Source organism: Anabrus simplex, chromosome 4 (genome assembly GCF_040414725.1).
Source record: "Anabrus simplex isolate iqAnaSimp1 chromosome 4, ASM4041472v1, whole genome shotgun sequence".
In the NCBI taxonomy this organism is placed as follows: domain Eukaryota; kingdom Metazoa; phylum Arthropoda; class Insecta; order Orthoptera; family Tettigoniidae; genus Anabrus; species Anabrus simplex.
In genome coordinates this window covers 386,428,971-386,445,312 of record NC_090268.1, presented here as the reverse complement: position 1 = coordinate 386,445,312, position 16,342 = coordinate 386,428,971, and the positions used below count along the sequence as shown (strand labels likewise).

General features: G+C 39.7%; 1 protein-coding gene across 1 annotated transcript in view; it reads left to right on the top strand.

The window, feature by feature from the left end:
• Prosalpha3 (proteasome alpha3 subunit) overlaps positions 1-16,342 on the top strand; it is a 93,917-nt gene that overhangs the window by 42,098 nt on the left and 35,477 nt on the right. Inside the window, exon 5 of the mRNA XM_067146573.2 lies at positions 6,361-6,491. Within this exon, the coding sequence (XP_067002674.1) occupies positions 6,361-6,491 (131 nt within the window). The remainder of the gene's footprint in view (positions 1-6,360; positions 6,492-16,342) is intronic.

Here is a 16,342-nt window from a genome sequence, read left to right as displayed (position 1 = left end):
TGCTACCAAACTTCCACAAATTTCACCAAACTTATTCTCTCTCTCATAAGAGTAACCATAGTTCACCACCACCTCAGTCGTCTCTTCTCATTCCTAAAAATTTCACTCATCATCTCATTTGAGAATCTAGCACCTGTGTCCACCACAGTTTACCATGCCAACTGCAATCTTTTTCAGCCTGCTACGCAACATCTGTGTAAATTGAACATACTTTGTATGGAAGCTCTTAAAGTAGATATCCTGCCCCCATGCTCAGCATATGTGCCATCTGTTCATCAGGCTACCCTGTATTAAGTCCCACTCCATTTCTGGCAGATCTCTTCTCCCTACCCAAACCAGCTTTACTATTTCTCATCCTTTCCAAGCGTCTTCCACCATGGCCAGTCACACAACCCTCATTAGAAACCCTGACTGATTGTGCAACCCATACTGTTTGAAATCTTTCATTTTGTACCCTCGCCAACCATGAAACATCTGTACTGTCCAGAGGTCTCAGCCTCTGCCGCTCTAAGAATTCTTCGCCATTCTTTCTGATGCTCACTTCTTCGTGAGAGAACTCCACCGCTGCTTCCAGTATAAATACAGACCACTGAATACTAGTGAGCCATCCTTAACTCGCTTCAAGAGCCCATTTAGCATTGAACCTCAACCCCTGCCACCTGAACATCCCCTTCAGATAGTATCTAATTTCCTCCTAACCAGTCTTATCTGACCCCAAATTCCTAGCCTCTCTTCTTACCCGACACAACCTGATGAAACACAAATTCCATGCATTTAGGAGACTACAAGACAACCCTCACATCATTATTCCTCCCACCTAGCGAATTGGCCATGCAGTTACGGGTGCACAGCTCTGAGCTTGCAATTCGGATATAATTAGTTCAAACCCCACTGTCGGCAACCCTGAGGATGGTTTTCCGTGCTTTCCATTTTCACACCAGGCAAATGTTAGGCCATGTCCTTCCCACTCCTAGCCCTTACCTATTCCAGCATCGCCATAAGATCTACCTGTGTTTGTGCGGTGTAAAGCACCTTGTAAAAAAATATATATTCCTCCCATCAACAGAGAATCACCTACAGTCATAATGAAGTGCCTAGTTCAGGGGTCGGCAACCTTTTAAACATTAAGAGCTATTTAAAAAATGAGGGCGCTAAGGAAAATGCCATTTTTAAAAGCGTAAAAACTTATTTGTTATTATAGTCTCACTTAATGATAAACAATATATTGAAATTAGCATAAATGCCAAAACTCGCCAAAATGGTTTCTTCCTTTTCAGTAATATGTGAGAAACTTTCAATCATCATCATTTCCCTTTATCATCCAGCTGTAGCCGGGTAGGAGCAAATATGGTTCCTCTCCACTTTCTTCAGTTTTTCCACCACCCCTCCTCCAACACTGTGTCCCAGTCCAGGTTTCTTTCTATAATACTGCGTTGGATTGTGTCCTTCCATCTCAGTCATGGTCGTCCATGGCCTCTCCTTCCTTGCATTTGCATTTCCATTTCCATCACCTTTTTTAACATTCGTTCATCACTCATTTGCTTTATGTGCCCAAACCATCTTAGTCGGCTCTTCTCTATTCTATCATTCATTTTTTCCACTCCAATTTCTTCCTGGATTTTCTCATTCCTTATTTTGTCTCTTCCACTCTTCTGTGTTATACTCCTCAAGAACTTCATTTCGGCTGCCTGTGTACGACTGTCACCCTTCTTCGTCATTGTCCAAGTTTCTGCTCCGTAAGTTGTTATGGGTACGTAATACATCTTGTACGTAGTTTCCTTTGCTTTTATTGGCACACCTTTTTCCCATAACATGTTTCTTACCCTATGATAGAAACAGCTTCCAGCTTGAATCCTCTTACTAATCTCAGCATCCATTCGAGCATTCTCCATTAATTCACTCCCCAGGTATTTGAACGTTTCCACTACTTCCAGGGGCTTGTCTGCAAGTCTAATCTGACCTTTCCCTTCTTTCTCCCTTCTAGTCATAACAAGAGTTTTACTCTTTTCTACACTTATTTCAATCCACATTCTTTGATCTTCCCATTCACCACATACAACTGTTCTTTTACCTTCATGTCCTCTTCTCCACAAATCACAATATCATCTGCAAATAACATGATGTTCATTTCTTTTCCTCCATATGTTGCTTTAGTTGTTCTCATGATGTCATCCATTACTATTGTAAACAGGATTGGTGATAGAACACTTCCCTGTCTCAGCCCACTAATGATTTTGAACCAACCTGTCCTGCCAACTTGTGTTTGCATGCAACTACAACAATCCTTATACATTGCCATGATCATTTTTATTAATCGCTGTCCAATTCCTTTTTGCACCAGACTGTCCCAAACTTTAGTCCTGGGGACACTGTCATATGCCTTTTCAATGTCAATAAATGTCGTCCCCATATCATTCCCATACTCCCATTGCTTTTCGATTTGTTTTCTTATAATGAAAATAGGCTATATTGACCTTCCACTTCTGAAACCAAACTGATTTTCCTGTATCTGATTTTCAAGCCTCAACCTTATCCTACTTTCCAGTACCTCTCCATTATCTTAGCAACATGGGATATCAGAGTAATTCCCCTGTAGTTCTTCAATACTTTCTTATCGCCTTTCTTGAAAATTGGGATGATTATTCCTTTTTGCCAATCTTCAGGCACCTCCTTATTCTCCCAGACAATCCTGAGAACTCGATATGTCCACTGCAGGCCTACAGCTCCAGCTGCCTTTATCATCTCCACTGAAATTTCATCTATTCTGGCAGTTTTTCCATTCTTCATCTTTCTTATTGCCATTTCAATTTCATTCATTGTAATTTCTTTATCCATTTCTTCATCAACTAATTGCCTTTCATGGTCGTCCATTGCATGACTGTCATTAGTTCTTGTGTTCAGTAACTTCTGAAAATACTCTCTCCATCTATTTCTTATTTCTTCTGGCTTGTTAATATTATGCCACCTTCATCCTTCACAAACCTGGTGTTTACTTGATCTCTCTCTTTTTGTTTCTTAAAATACCATACAGTAATGTCTTGCTGCCCTGCATATCACCTCTCAATTTCTGTGTGAATAAGGCCCAGCTTTTCCTCTTTTCTTCCTCCACTACTTAGTCAAATTCTTTGCCACCGAGCTCGATAGCTGCAGTCGCTTAAGTGCGGCCAGTATCCAGTAATCGGGAGATAGTGGGTTCGAGCCCCACTGTCGGCAGCCCTGAAGATGGTTTTCCGTGGTTTCCCATTTTCACACCAGGCAAATGCCGGGGCTGTACCTTAATTAAGGCCACAGCCGCTTCCTTCCAATTCCTAGGCCTTTCCTATCCCATCTTCGCCGCAAGACCTATCTGTGTCGGTGCGACGTAAAACAAATAGAAAAAAAATTCTTTGCCTCCACATGCAGTATTTTCTTTTACTTTCTTCAGTCTTAGATGTTTTCCATGCCTTCCGTGCCATTTTCTATTCCTTCACTGTAATCTTTACCCTATCATTCCACCAGTGGTCTCTTTGTCTTTCACATTTCCTGATGTTCTACCACATTCCTTTTCGGCACATCCAACCAGTGCTTCCTTAAATCTTTTCCAATCATCTTCAGCATTCCCTTTTTCCGTCCTGTGTACCAAGGATATTATTTCCCTTTAAAATTCTTCCTGTATGCTTTTCTCCTTCAATTTCCATACGTTTAATTCTTTTCTCTCTTAATGGGGGTTTTTCAGTCTTTCCCACTTTTAATTTTCCTGTCACAACTCTATGATCTCCACAAAAAGCTTCTTCAGGCATGGTTGTAACATCTAAAAGGTTCTTTCTCGGTGATTATATAATCAATAGATAATCAATCATGGTCTTTGTATGTCTTCCCAACCGTACCTTGTGATCTTCTGACTGTTCTCCTTGCTAAACCAGGTGTTCCCAACAATCATTTGGTTCCTCATGCAAAAAACCCACCAACAACTTGCCTTCTGGATTTACATTTCCATATCCAAAGGGCCCTGCAACATCTTCCTTTCCTTGTCTTTCCATTCCACTTGTGCATTTAGATCTCCCACCAATAGCACTTCCTTATCTTCTATATCTCTCTCTCTCCATTTCCTCTAAAAAGTCCTCTAGATGTTCATCTATGCAACCTTTTTGTGGGGTATACAACTGAAATAGATCTTTCATGCCATTTTCAAACTAGAGTCTCATCACTATCATCCTATTGCTGACGCATTTTGTATATTCCACGTATTCTTGGATTTCTTTTCTAAGCATGATGGCCACTCCGTTTTTTGCCTCAGGTCCTCTGCTGTAATAAAGCCTGTATCCTTCTTTCAGAGGAATCTCTCCTGTATCCCTCTTCTTGGTCTCACACAGTCCAAGTATGGCTATATCTTTTTCTTTCATGAAGTCAAAGAGTTCTTCTGTCTTTCCCATCAGTGTCAGACATTTACTGTCACAGTCTTGATATAGTTTGGTGCTGGTTGTCGACTTCTCACAGTTCCCCTAGCACCCGAGGAGCTGCGCATCGCTTTTAGCAGGGGACGCCCTAACCTATTCCGAGGCACCATATCTGCTTTATCCGTATAGGCTATTGTTGCGATGGGCTCGCCACACCCAAAGGCATTTTATACCTACTGCCAGGTTCAAAATTAGGCTGCCCCTAACATGGAGACAGATGCCTTTCATAGCTGCTCCTCCTCTGGAGTACAAACGCTACGGGTTTGCCCCTTTTGCCATCTCCACCATACCGAAGTCCACCTTCTGCGCCGTAGAAGCCGTTGAGGTCTTCACTCGTAACCCTGAACTGGGACCCATACCAGATGTTACACACCGGGTCAATGAGCTCTGGGACTCACATAGGCAGGGGTGCCACTCCCTGGGTAGGGCTGCCTCTGAAGAGGGTCCCTACCTGCTACCTTTAAAGGAGTCAATTGTTGCATTTGATGATAGCTTGTTTTTTGTGGAAAAAACTGACTGTTGAGATTTCAACTTGGTTTTCAAATCACTAGCTTCTGTTTTTCTTATTTCTGAATCCGCAGGTAAATGATCTTTTAAAGATCAGTGAGCTGTATTAAAGTGCCTCTTGACATTACTTTTCTTGGATAGGTACACTGGCATTACAAAGTAAACACAAGCATTTACCTTTTATGTCTACAAAACAGAGCTGCTGCTCCCATTCATTATTAAAATAATTTCTTTGAGTTCTCTGTCTCTTCGTATTACTCATTCTGCATTCTACAGACTGCACTGTCCATCACAACATGAAATACTGACAATTCAATGCTGGCCAATATGCTGTCGTAAGACAGTCTTCCCAAACCTGTCTCTCTACCCCATCACTATAGAGCACAATCACGGCGTTACTGATTGTTTTGATAAAACACTACAGACAGTACTATAAGTTTCAAATTAGTTAGCCAATGAGGACTCCTTAACAAATAAATTAAAATTTAAATACAGTAATTAATACTTATCAAAGGAAACTATTACAAAGATTGTACAGAATTACAAAATATAAGGCTGGCGACAAATACCTTGCCAAAGGGCGCCATGGCGCCCGTGATCACCGTGTTGCCGACCCCTGGGCTAGACTATGAACATAAGGCCCTATAACAACTCTATGACACAACCATTTATGTCTTCCTCAATCCAGACCCCAGAACTTAGTCATATACATCAAACTCTGTGGACCACATGAGAATCTACCTGAATCCTGTATCAGTCTCCTCATCCCAAACCAAACCTTATTCTCAAATTCCACATGCTTCCCAAGATACATAAGACTGACAGACCAGAATGCCCCATCGTTTCCAGCCAGGATTCTTTCACAATACCCTTTTCAATACTGGTTGACCTTTTGTACGTTCCCTTGACTCTTACATTCATGACTCGGATCATTTCCTAAAATGTCATACCACTCTTTCCAAAACCCTCCCCCAGACTGCCTTTTAATTTCCATTGATGTCTCTTCACTATACACCAACATCCCTCTCACTGATGGATTTACAGCCCTTGAGTCGTTCCTGAACTTGTGGAAACCCAGTGCCCTGTCCTGGACTTCGTATCTCTTGTACCTCACACAGTACATCCTAACCCGCAACTTTTTCGATTTTAAGGGACAATTATTCCACCAAATTTGAGTTACTGCTATGGGCACCAGGATGGTCTTCTCCTATGCCAATCTCTTCATGTGAAAAATCGAGGGATTTCCTTACTACTGAGCCTCTCCCAGCTCCTAATCTAGTGTAGGTTCATAGATGATATCTTTCTCCTGTGGCATTACTTGACCTCATAACCACATTTGGACCCGTATGACTTGATTTGCACTTGTTCTTTTCCATTACTTACACCTAACACTTCTACATTTCTTAATGCATTGCAGGTAAGCGTCCATTTGGAGTCTCAATCCTGTACATGGGCTGGGATAGACACTATGGGTATCAGCTCTACCAATCTGACCCCAGTGGAAACTACGGTGGTTGGAAGGCAACTTGTATTGGCAACAACAGTGCTGTAAGTACTTCTGTTCTGTCATTTACTGTCATTTTTTGACAGCAGCCCCTAGATGATTAGGTTAGGCTCTTCACAAGAAACTAATAAGTTGAACGCTGTTTGTGGTAACCAATAAAAATGGAGAATATGAGTCATTAAAAAAGGTGTTCACTAAATTGTGTGTGTTTATTGCACCATCCCGCGTCCAGGTGGGATACACGAGTTTCCAGACTAGCTCTTAATAATAATTTCATCTGCCAAATATTCCTGGGTTGTGAGTTCCGCGTGAGAAAGAATACCGACGGCCTACGGTAAATCCCAATCTACGTAGATGAACGTCTTCAACACGCTATTAGTCGGTTACCGTATATGTATAATTCCGCATTTTATCGTAAAATTCAGATTATCGTGGCTTATCAAGAATTCAGTACATGTCATCATCATAATCGCAATCAAATTAGTCATTACAAGCTTATATCTAGTACTTATTCTAAGTAGACATTGAAAGAATTTAATGTTTTCACTACTCAGTTTTTATTCATAAATTGGTCTAAGTATGAGTTGAAATAAACGTAGATTATCTTGAAAAATCATTTATACATTATGGCTGGTTTCCTACGCAATCAGCATCTAAATAATGTAATGATGTTGCCTTGAAGAAAATAGGTTTAGGAAAACCTTTAATAAATAAATGAAATTAGGCCTCATTCATCTGAATCATAGTCCTGGCTTGTCAAAGAATTGTACTATAATTAAGTAGTATCCAAGGGGATCAAATGAAAAGAAAAATAAATAAATTATATAATCAAGTAAAATTATTCAACATAATTGTGAAAGTTGGATAATTGTAATAATTGTAATAATTATAATGATTGTAATGATTGGATGCATCCAAAAGATTCAAGTAAAATAAGCTATATCCCTACTATATACAATGTTCAAATTGCAATTGAAAATGTGAAAAACGCAAAGAAAATGGTCAATAATTAATCAATTAATTAATTAATTAATTAATTAAGATCTGGAATCTCTCAATATTAAGCTAAGTTGCTTCTCAAAATTATCAAAATTCAATCGTCTGAACCTAAATTCACATGCAATTACAGAAATGCATATCACTCGGTTGAAACACTTCACATCAATGTTCGCGCACAGTAGAAAAAATCGTGTGAGAAGATTAATGTCCGTCCATTAGGGATTTTCTCTATTTGAGGTTCCAAATTATCTAACGTTTCATATTTCATGCCAGTTGGCCTCCATATAAGCAAATCTAAGTCCACTTTAAGTCGTAAGCATTCTCAAATTAATTCCATCGTAAGGCTTATAAGACTAAACCATTCAATTATTATTTTAATTCATGGTCAAAATTTAGTTAAAGTGCGTATATGACTTAACATAACATCACCAAGTGTATTTCAATTAATATTCCAACTAATAATACCATGGATGGAAAAATTTACACATAGGAAGACTCTATCTTCATCTAAAATCCACATATGAAAGTCTAAGTTACCAGTGATGTCTTATACTGCTCCCATAAAATCATAAGTTGAATTGCCGTAAGTGAGAATACATGAAAACAATCATTGATATGTCAGTGAAGGCCTAAATATTGACGTAAGTGGTCTCTCGGCTCTTCTGATGATCCTACTTACTCAATTAATTCTATAGTGATGGCATTAAGATCGTATCCTAATCTGTATCATATATATATTAGGGAATAAAATAGCAATCAGAAACAGTACGTTTCAATCCCTATACCTTAGCATGTGCAACCTACACATACTACCATCTCTCGAAGAAATACTATGACCAACTTCCTAAATAACAATAATTATCACCATCAAAATATACTAGCAACTCATATGCTAATTACATTCACCATTTAACACTACCATTATCGCGTAGCATTTATATTCAAAGCACTCGTTTCATCAAAAAGCGCAACATATGTGCCATAACCTACACACATATAAATCATTATCATTACTGTCATAGTATCAAAGAAACAGCACATCGAAACCTTAAAATTGTGCCACTATATTTTATCGTAACACTCCCTAAATACGATCTTTACGCTTGCTATTTGTTAAAGCCATCACGCATATAAATATTAACTTCCTCTTAATACTCTAACACTTCACTGACAACGAATTATGAAAAATATCAATCACTTCTCCACTATCATATTGACAAACTTACGAACGGCATTCACTGGTATTTTAACGCCTATGTCTGGAATTTACGGTAACTTTGGATGAATACCTATTTCCTTGTGAGCATACTCGTATATTAACTACGCACACACGTCATAATGCACATTATATATTAACCAAAAGAATAAGGTTTTCTACTTACGACACGACTCAAATGGGGACTTATCTTTGCTTATCGGATTTTGACTTCCATCTCGCTGTTGATCGTCATGGGATGGTAGGCCTCGCTCCATGGTTCGGCTTAAGTAATAGGGTCCATCTCGTCCTCACAGCTGACTACTGTTCTCCTGGATCATCCATCTCGTCAAGCGTCACCATAGCCAGAGTAGTCTTTGCCTCAGCTTCTTAGAACATCATGGTGGTCTTCATTGCGTCAAGGACAGAATAACACAAGGCATTAATTGATTTATACATGGTAATCTGCTTAGTAGTGCTAATGCGAAAAATATATCTGTTTTCTGGTCCGTCTAAATTGCTTATAAGGCTCTAAAGATCGTCTTATTCTAACTGCCTTGCTCGCCGAAACGTTGTGAAATTTACGTGCTTTTAGAATTGCACTCTATTTTCCCTTTAATTCAGCTCTCTTGACGTTGTGCAGTATCGGGCAAATACAATGTTCCGAGCCCAACCGTGACGTAGTACAGCTCCAACTTGACGTTTCTTATCAGCTGGTCTTTTATCTCACGTATATGTCAATCACAGCTGGTGTTTAGCCGGTTATCATAGATTTGATCTTATCTCCAACAGTTGATTAAAGACTCCGATTAGTAGTGGGTTTCTTTACGCGATTCCGTCTTTCTTCGATGCAGTGCTCAATTGAGATTTTTTTTTTTAATAGAAGACTTTTTTTTTCAATAATCGATTTAAATAATCCGCTCTCGTCATTCTTTCGCACCGCCTTCTAAAAGAGGTTCTTTCCGTGATTGCCGGTTGAATTTATTGTCTTTTCAGTTCGTACTGTTGTTAATTGCTTTTCTACTGATCCGTTAATAACCGAAGCGCCATTTTTGTTCCAAATACAGCAACTATAGAACGTTGAAATGGCACATTTACTCCTCCCACGTTGATTTAAAGACTCCGATTAGTAGTGGGTTTCTTTACGCGATTCCGTCTTTCTTCGATGCAGTGCTCAATTGAGATTTTTTTTTTTAATGGAAGACTTTTTTTTTCAATAATCGATTTAAATAATCCGCTCTCGTCATTCTTTCGCACCACCTTCTAAAAGAGGTTCTTTCCGTGATTGCCGGTTGAATTTATTGTCTTTTCAGTTCGTACTGTTGTTAATTGCTTTTCTACTGATCCGTTAATAACCGAAGCGCCATTTTTGTTCCAAATACAGCAACTATAGAACGTTGAAATGGCACATTATTAACGGGTAATAAATGATTTGTTTGTTCTACGTATGTCTTGAATAACAGTGAAAATCAATGCTAGGTTCATTATATAGTGTTGCTTTATGCATGATACTTGTGTAGTTCAGCTATCCTTACTTCAGTATTGATATAAACAAATGCACATGCCAGAAAATGAGGCTATTGGCTTCCTCAATATAATTCATTGCTTTTATCACTGCAAATAATTGTCTATTTAGAGTGCATGTGATGTACTTCACTTTATGGAATATATAGAAATATTAACGCCATGAATCCCTGACCTTTGTTTCACTCCTATGATTCATAAAATCCAGTCTTTTTAGACAATTTCAAATAATTTAGTACCGTATTTATTTGTGTGCCGGCCCCGTGGTGTAGGGGTAGCGTGCTCGCCTCTTACCCGGAGGTCCCGGGTTCGTTTCCCGGCCAGGTCACCTTCATAATTCTAAATCGGTTCATTCAAAATGTCGCCTAATTTGAAGCAGCTCTTGTTTCCGGAAACATGAGGTACGGTTTTACATGTTATTTAAATCATTTAATTCGAAATACCGATAATTCATAATTCGAAGAACAATGTTGGTCCCGTTACCAAAATTCAGACTTTTAATTCGAAACTCCCTTTACATTTTGAAAAAAATAGTATTTTACAGAGTAATTTAAATTCAGAATTTCTCCACGTCATGAAAGAACCGTCTTAGAGAACGTGAGGGGGTAATTTTGCGCACTTTCACCTACTTCGGCGTGTCTACAGTGTGCTTCATATCTGCTATGTTCGAGTGGAATTGTAATTATTTTATATTCAGCTTTTTTAGGAATGCCACAGTTCACAATATCACATAGCAGGCAGTGTGCGGAGAGATAGAATCCGCAAACACTGGCGATGCAGACAGTTGGCGAAAAAGCGTGACTTATAGCCTTTAATCAATTTGTACATACCAAACAATATTGTCAGTGCCGATGAAACTGCATTGTTTGTTTGTTTTATTATTTTAAATGCTGAGGGCAAACGGACTTATGGCTTTAAAAGGAGAGAATTGCCAGCCGGCAATTTCTGAAATAGTGTTTTCTATGGCATTTGAAAAGTTAAAACTGAGAATCAAGGTGATTGCATGCATTAATGGGTCTTAGAAGTTCCCATGGCGGGAAATCGTAAGTATAGTCACTGTACTGTTGCTATGCAGTGCACACTGCACACGGAAGCGAGAGACTTCCTTCCCCTGTCATAGGAAAGTTCGAAAAGCCACGATATTTTAAGGGCGTCGGGCACTTTCCATGCCAGTACAAGGCGTCTAAAACTGCAGACAGTACAGTAATCCAAAAGATAAAGCCTTTGTACAGGGGAGAGAGCATAATTTTTCCTCGTCTTTGAATCGTGTTTTTCTTTCTTTCGTTGCGTGAGGTTATGTTTGTCATTGTTTTATACAAGAGCATTATTTGAATAATGTAAATGCACCTTGTTGGACAAATTTCTGAAATAGTGTTTTCTATGGCATTTGAAAAGTTAAAACTGAGAATCAAGGTGATTGCATGCATTAATGGGTCTTAGAAGTGCCATGGCGGGAAATCGTAAGTATAGTCACTGTACTCTTGTAATGTGGACGGAAGCGAGAGACTTTCTCCCCTCGTCATAGGAAAGTTCGATAAGCCGCGATGTTTTAAGGGCATCAGGTACATTCCGTGCAAGCACAAGGCATCTAAAATGCATACAGTACAGTAATCCAATGAATAAAGCACTTGCACAGGGGAGCCAGTATAGATTTCTCCTTGTCTTTGAATCATGTTTTCTTTCTTTTGATTTCATTGCGTGAGGTTATGTTTGTCAGTGAGTTATCCAAGTGCATTATTTCAATGCTGTAAATGCACCTTGTTGGATACATTTTGGAAATAGTTTTTTCCATGACATTTGAGAGCTTTAAACTGTGGATCAAGGTTTATTGCATGCAGTAACGGGTCTTAGAATATATTGTGAGGCCGCTAGGATTGGCATTTCCGAAGTACGTATTGGCGGTTAATTCGAAATCACGTAATCCAAAGTCCAATTTTTGCGTCCTGACGACTTCGAATTAACGAGGTTTTACTGTATAAATGGTCCATTATTGGACATTATAAATTTTCCAGCTAACTCATTCCTGGTTGCCAACGTTTCGCCCCAGTGTGCTAAGTTGGGCTCATCAGTTGGTAAATAGCACGCATAGAAGACTCATGGCTAGTGCATACTGTGGAGGCCACTGCGTAGTCTACTTGGAGCCAACGGCAGTGCCAATGCACTTTGAGACGCTTAGTCCCATTACCAAAAATTGATGCCTGCCTGGCCATCAGATTATATAGATATTGATTCCCATGTTGTTGTTGTTGTTGTTGTTGTTGTTTGAGTCATCAGCCCATAGACTGGTTTGATGCAGCTTTCCATGCCACCCTATCATGTGCTAACCTTTTCATTTCTGCGTAAGTATTGCATCCTACATCTGCTCTAATCTGTTTGTCATATTCATACCTTGGTCTACCCCTACCGTTCTTACCACCTACACTTCCTTCAAAAACCAACTGAACAAGTCCTGGGTATCTTAAGATGTGTCCTATCATTCTATCTCTTCTTCTCGTCAAATTTAGCCAAATCGATCTCCTCTCACCAATTCGATTCAGTATCTCTTCATTCGTGATTCGATCTATCCATCTCACCTTCAGCATTCTTCTGTAACACCACATTTCAAAAGCTTCTATTCTCTTTCTTTCTGAGCTAGTTATCGTCCATGTTTCACTTCCATACAATGCCACGCTCCACACGAAAGTCTTCAAAAACATCTTTCTAATTCCGATATCAATGTTTGAAGTGAGCAAATTTCTTTTCTTAAGAAAGCTCTTCCTTGCTTGTGCTAGTCTGCAATTTTATGTCCTCCTTACTTCTGCCATCGTTAGTTATTTTACTACCCAAGTAACAATATTCATCTACTTCCTTTAATACTTCGTTTCCTAATCTAATATTTCCTACATCACCTGCCTTCGTTCGAGTGCACTCCATTACTTTTGTTTTGGACTTATTTATTTTCATCTTGTACTCCTTACCTAAGACTTCATCCATACCATTCAGCAACTTCGAGATCTTCTGCAGTCTCAGATAAAATAACAATATCATCGGCAAATCTCAAGGTTTTGATTTCCTCTCCTTGGACTGTGATTCCCTTTCCAAATTTCTCTTTGATTTCCTTTACTGCCTGTTCTATGTAAACATTGAAAAGGAGAGGGGACAAACTGCAGCCTTGCCTCACTCCTTTCTGGATTGCTGCTTCTTTTTCAAAGCCCTCGATTCTTATCACTGCAGACTGATTTTTATACAGGTTGTAGATAATTCTTCGTTCTCGGTATCTGATCCCTATCATCTTCTGAATCATAAATAGCTTGGTCCAATCAACATTATCGAATGCCTTTTCTAGATCTACGAATGCCATGTACGTGGGCTTGTCCTCCTTGATTCGATCCTCTAAGATCAGACGTAAAGTCAGGATTGCTTCACGTGTTCCTACACTTCTTCTGAAGCCAAACTGATCTTCCCCCAACTCAGCTTCAACTTGTTTTTCCATTCTTCTGTAAATAATACGTGTTAAAATTTTGCAGGCATGAGATACTAAACTAATGGTGCGGTAGTTTTCACACCTGTCAGCACCGGCTTTCTTGGGAATAGGTATAACAACATTCTGCCGAAAATCGGATGGGACTTCTCCTGTCTCATACATCTTGCACACTAAATGAAATAACCTTACCATGCTGGTTTCTCCTAAGGCAGTCAGTAATTCAGAGGGAATATCATCAATTCCAGGTGCCTTGTTCCTATTTAGGTCACTCACAGCTCTGTCAAACTCTGACCTCAAAATTGGGTCTCCCATTTCATCAGCATCAACAGCCTCTTCATGTTCCAGAACCAAATTATCTACATCGTTACCTTCATACAACTGTTGGATATGCTCCTGCCATCTTTCTGCTTTGTCTTCTTTCCCTAGAAGTGGCTTTCCATCTGAGCTCTTAACATTCATGCACCTAGATTTCCTTTCTCCAAAGGTTTCCTTGATTTTCCTGTATGCAGCATCTACCTTTCCCAGGACCATACAGCCTTCGACATCCTTGCACTTCTCCTTCAGCCATTCTTCCTTAGCTGCCTTGCACTTTCTATCCACTTCATTCTTTAATCGCCTGTATTCTTTTCTGCCCTCTTCATTTCTAGCATTCTTGTATTTTCGTTGTTCATCAATCAGGTCTAGTATCTCCTGAGTTATCCACTGATTCTTAGTTGATCTTTTCTTCCTTCCTAACATTTCTTCAGCAGCCCTACTGACTTCATTTTTCATGACTCTCCACTCTTCCTCTACTGTTTTTCCTTCGGTCTTTTCATTTAGTCCTTGTGCAACATGTTCCTTGAAACAATCTCTCACACTCTTTTCTTTCAACTTGTCTAGATCCCATCCTTTTGCATTATTTCCTTTCTTCAATTTCTTCAACTTCAGATGGCATTTCATGACCAACAAGTTGTGGTCAGAGTCCACGTCTGCTCCTGGGAAAGTTTTGCAATCCAACACCTGGTTTCTGAATCTCCGCCTAATCATAATGAAGTCTATTTGATACCTTCCAGTGCCTCCAGGTCTCGTCCACGTATACAGCCGTCGTTTGTGGTGTTTGAACCAAGTATTGGCGAGGACTAAATTATGATCAGTGCAGAATTCAACCAGCCGACTTCCTCTTTCGTTCCTTTGTCCCAATCCATATTTTCCTACTGTGCTACCTTCTCTTCCTTGGCCTACCACTGCGTTCCAGTCTCCCATCACAATTAGATTCTCGTCACCTTTGACATATTGTATTAAATCTTCTATCTCCTCATATATTCTTCATAATTCCTCATAATTTCTTCATCATCCGCTGAACTAGTAGGCATATAGACCTGCACTATTGTGGTGGGCATTGGTTTGGTGTCTATCTTGACGACAATTCTTTCACTATGCTGGTCATAGTAGCTTATCCGCTGCCCTATTTTGTTATTCATTATTAAACCAACTCCTGCATTTCCCCTGTTTGTTTCGTGTTGGTAATTCGGTAGTCGCCTGACCAAAAATCCTGTTCTTCCTGCCAACGTACTTCACTTATACCAACTACATCTAACTTTAGCCTATCCATCTCCCTTTTCAGATTCTCTAACCTACCACAACGATTCAAACTTCTAACATTCCACGCTCCGACTCGCAGAATGTCAGTATCCATCTTCCTGACGATCGCCCCCTCTCGTGTAGTCCCCACCCGTAGATCCTAATGGGGGACTAGTTTACCTCCGGAATAGTTTTCCCGGGAGGAAGCCATCATCAGTACATCCTTCATACAGAGAGAGCTGCATGTCCTCGGGAGGTAGTTACGGCTGTAGTTTCCCATTGCTTTCAGCCATGTAGCAGTATCAACACAGCTAAGCCATGTTGAGTATTATTACAAGGCCGTATCAGTCAATCATCTAGACTGCCGCCCTTGCAACTACCGAAAGGCTGCTACCCCCCTTTCGATGAACCATTCGTTAGTCTGGTCTCTCAACAGATACCCATCCGATATAGTTGCACCTGCGGCTCGGCTATTGCATCATTGGGACACGCAAGCCTCCCCACCGCGGCAAGCTCACATGGTTCGCAGAGGAGGTTGATTCCCATAGGGAACCTGAAATATTTGTCCCTGTAAGACCTTTACATGTACCGTAGCGGTCCTGGGGCAGACAAGGTCCCCACTGTACTTCGCCCTTACAGGCTATCCCGTACTTCATACTGTTCGCCGTCCCCCAACTGCTGACGAGGGGTTGGATTTATGTTCGACAGTTCCTATTTGGGAGAGCGAATATTCTTTCACTTTACGCTTCTCAATCACAATATAAGAAATAAATTCACAAGAAGGTCCACCTTTTCAATACAATATATCAAGTAAATTATATTACATCAGTCTTGGGACTAGTTTCAGCCACTTAGTGGCCATCTTCAAGCCAAATAAAATTTAAACAGCTTATGTGATAACTAAAAGCTTTAACTCATACGAAAATTTCTTTCAAAAAATAAGCTATACCTGTTACAAGGAATTTGAAGCTTCGTATTGGTGGCTTAATTCTTATGAATGGTGGGTTTTTTTTTTTTTTTTTTTTTTTTTTTTTTTTTTAAAGAGACAAGGTCATCAAATTTGGTGAAACTCCCTGTAGCTGGTTCACAACTCTTTTACATTTTTCACAAACTCATGAATAAGCCATCAGCAAATGAACTCCATGCTCTACTCA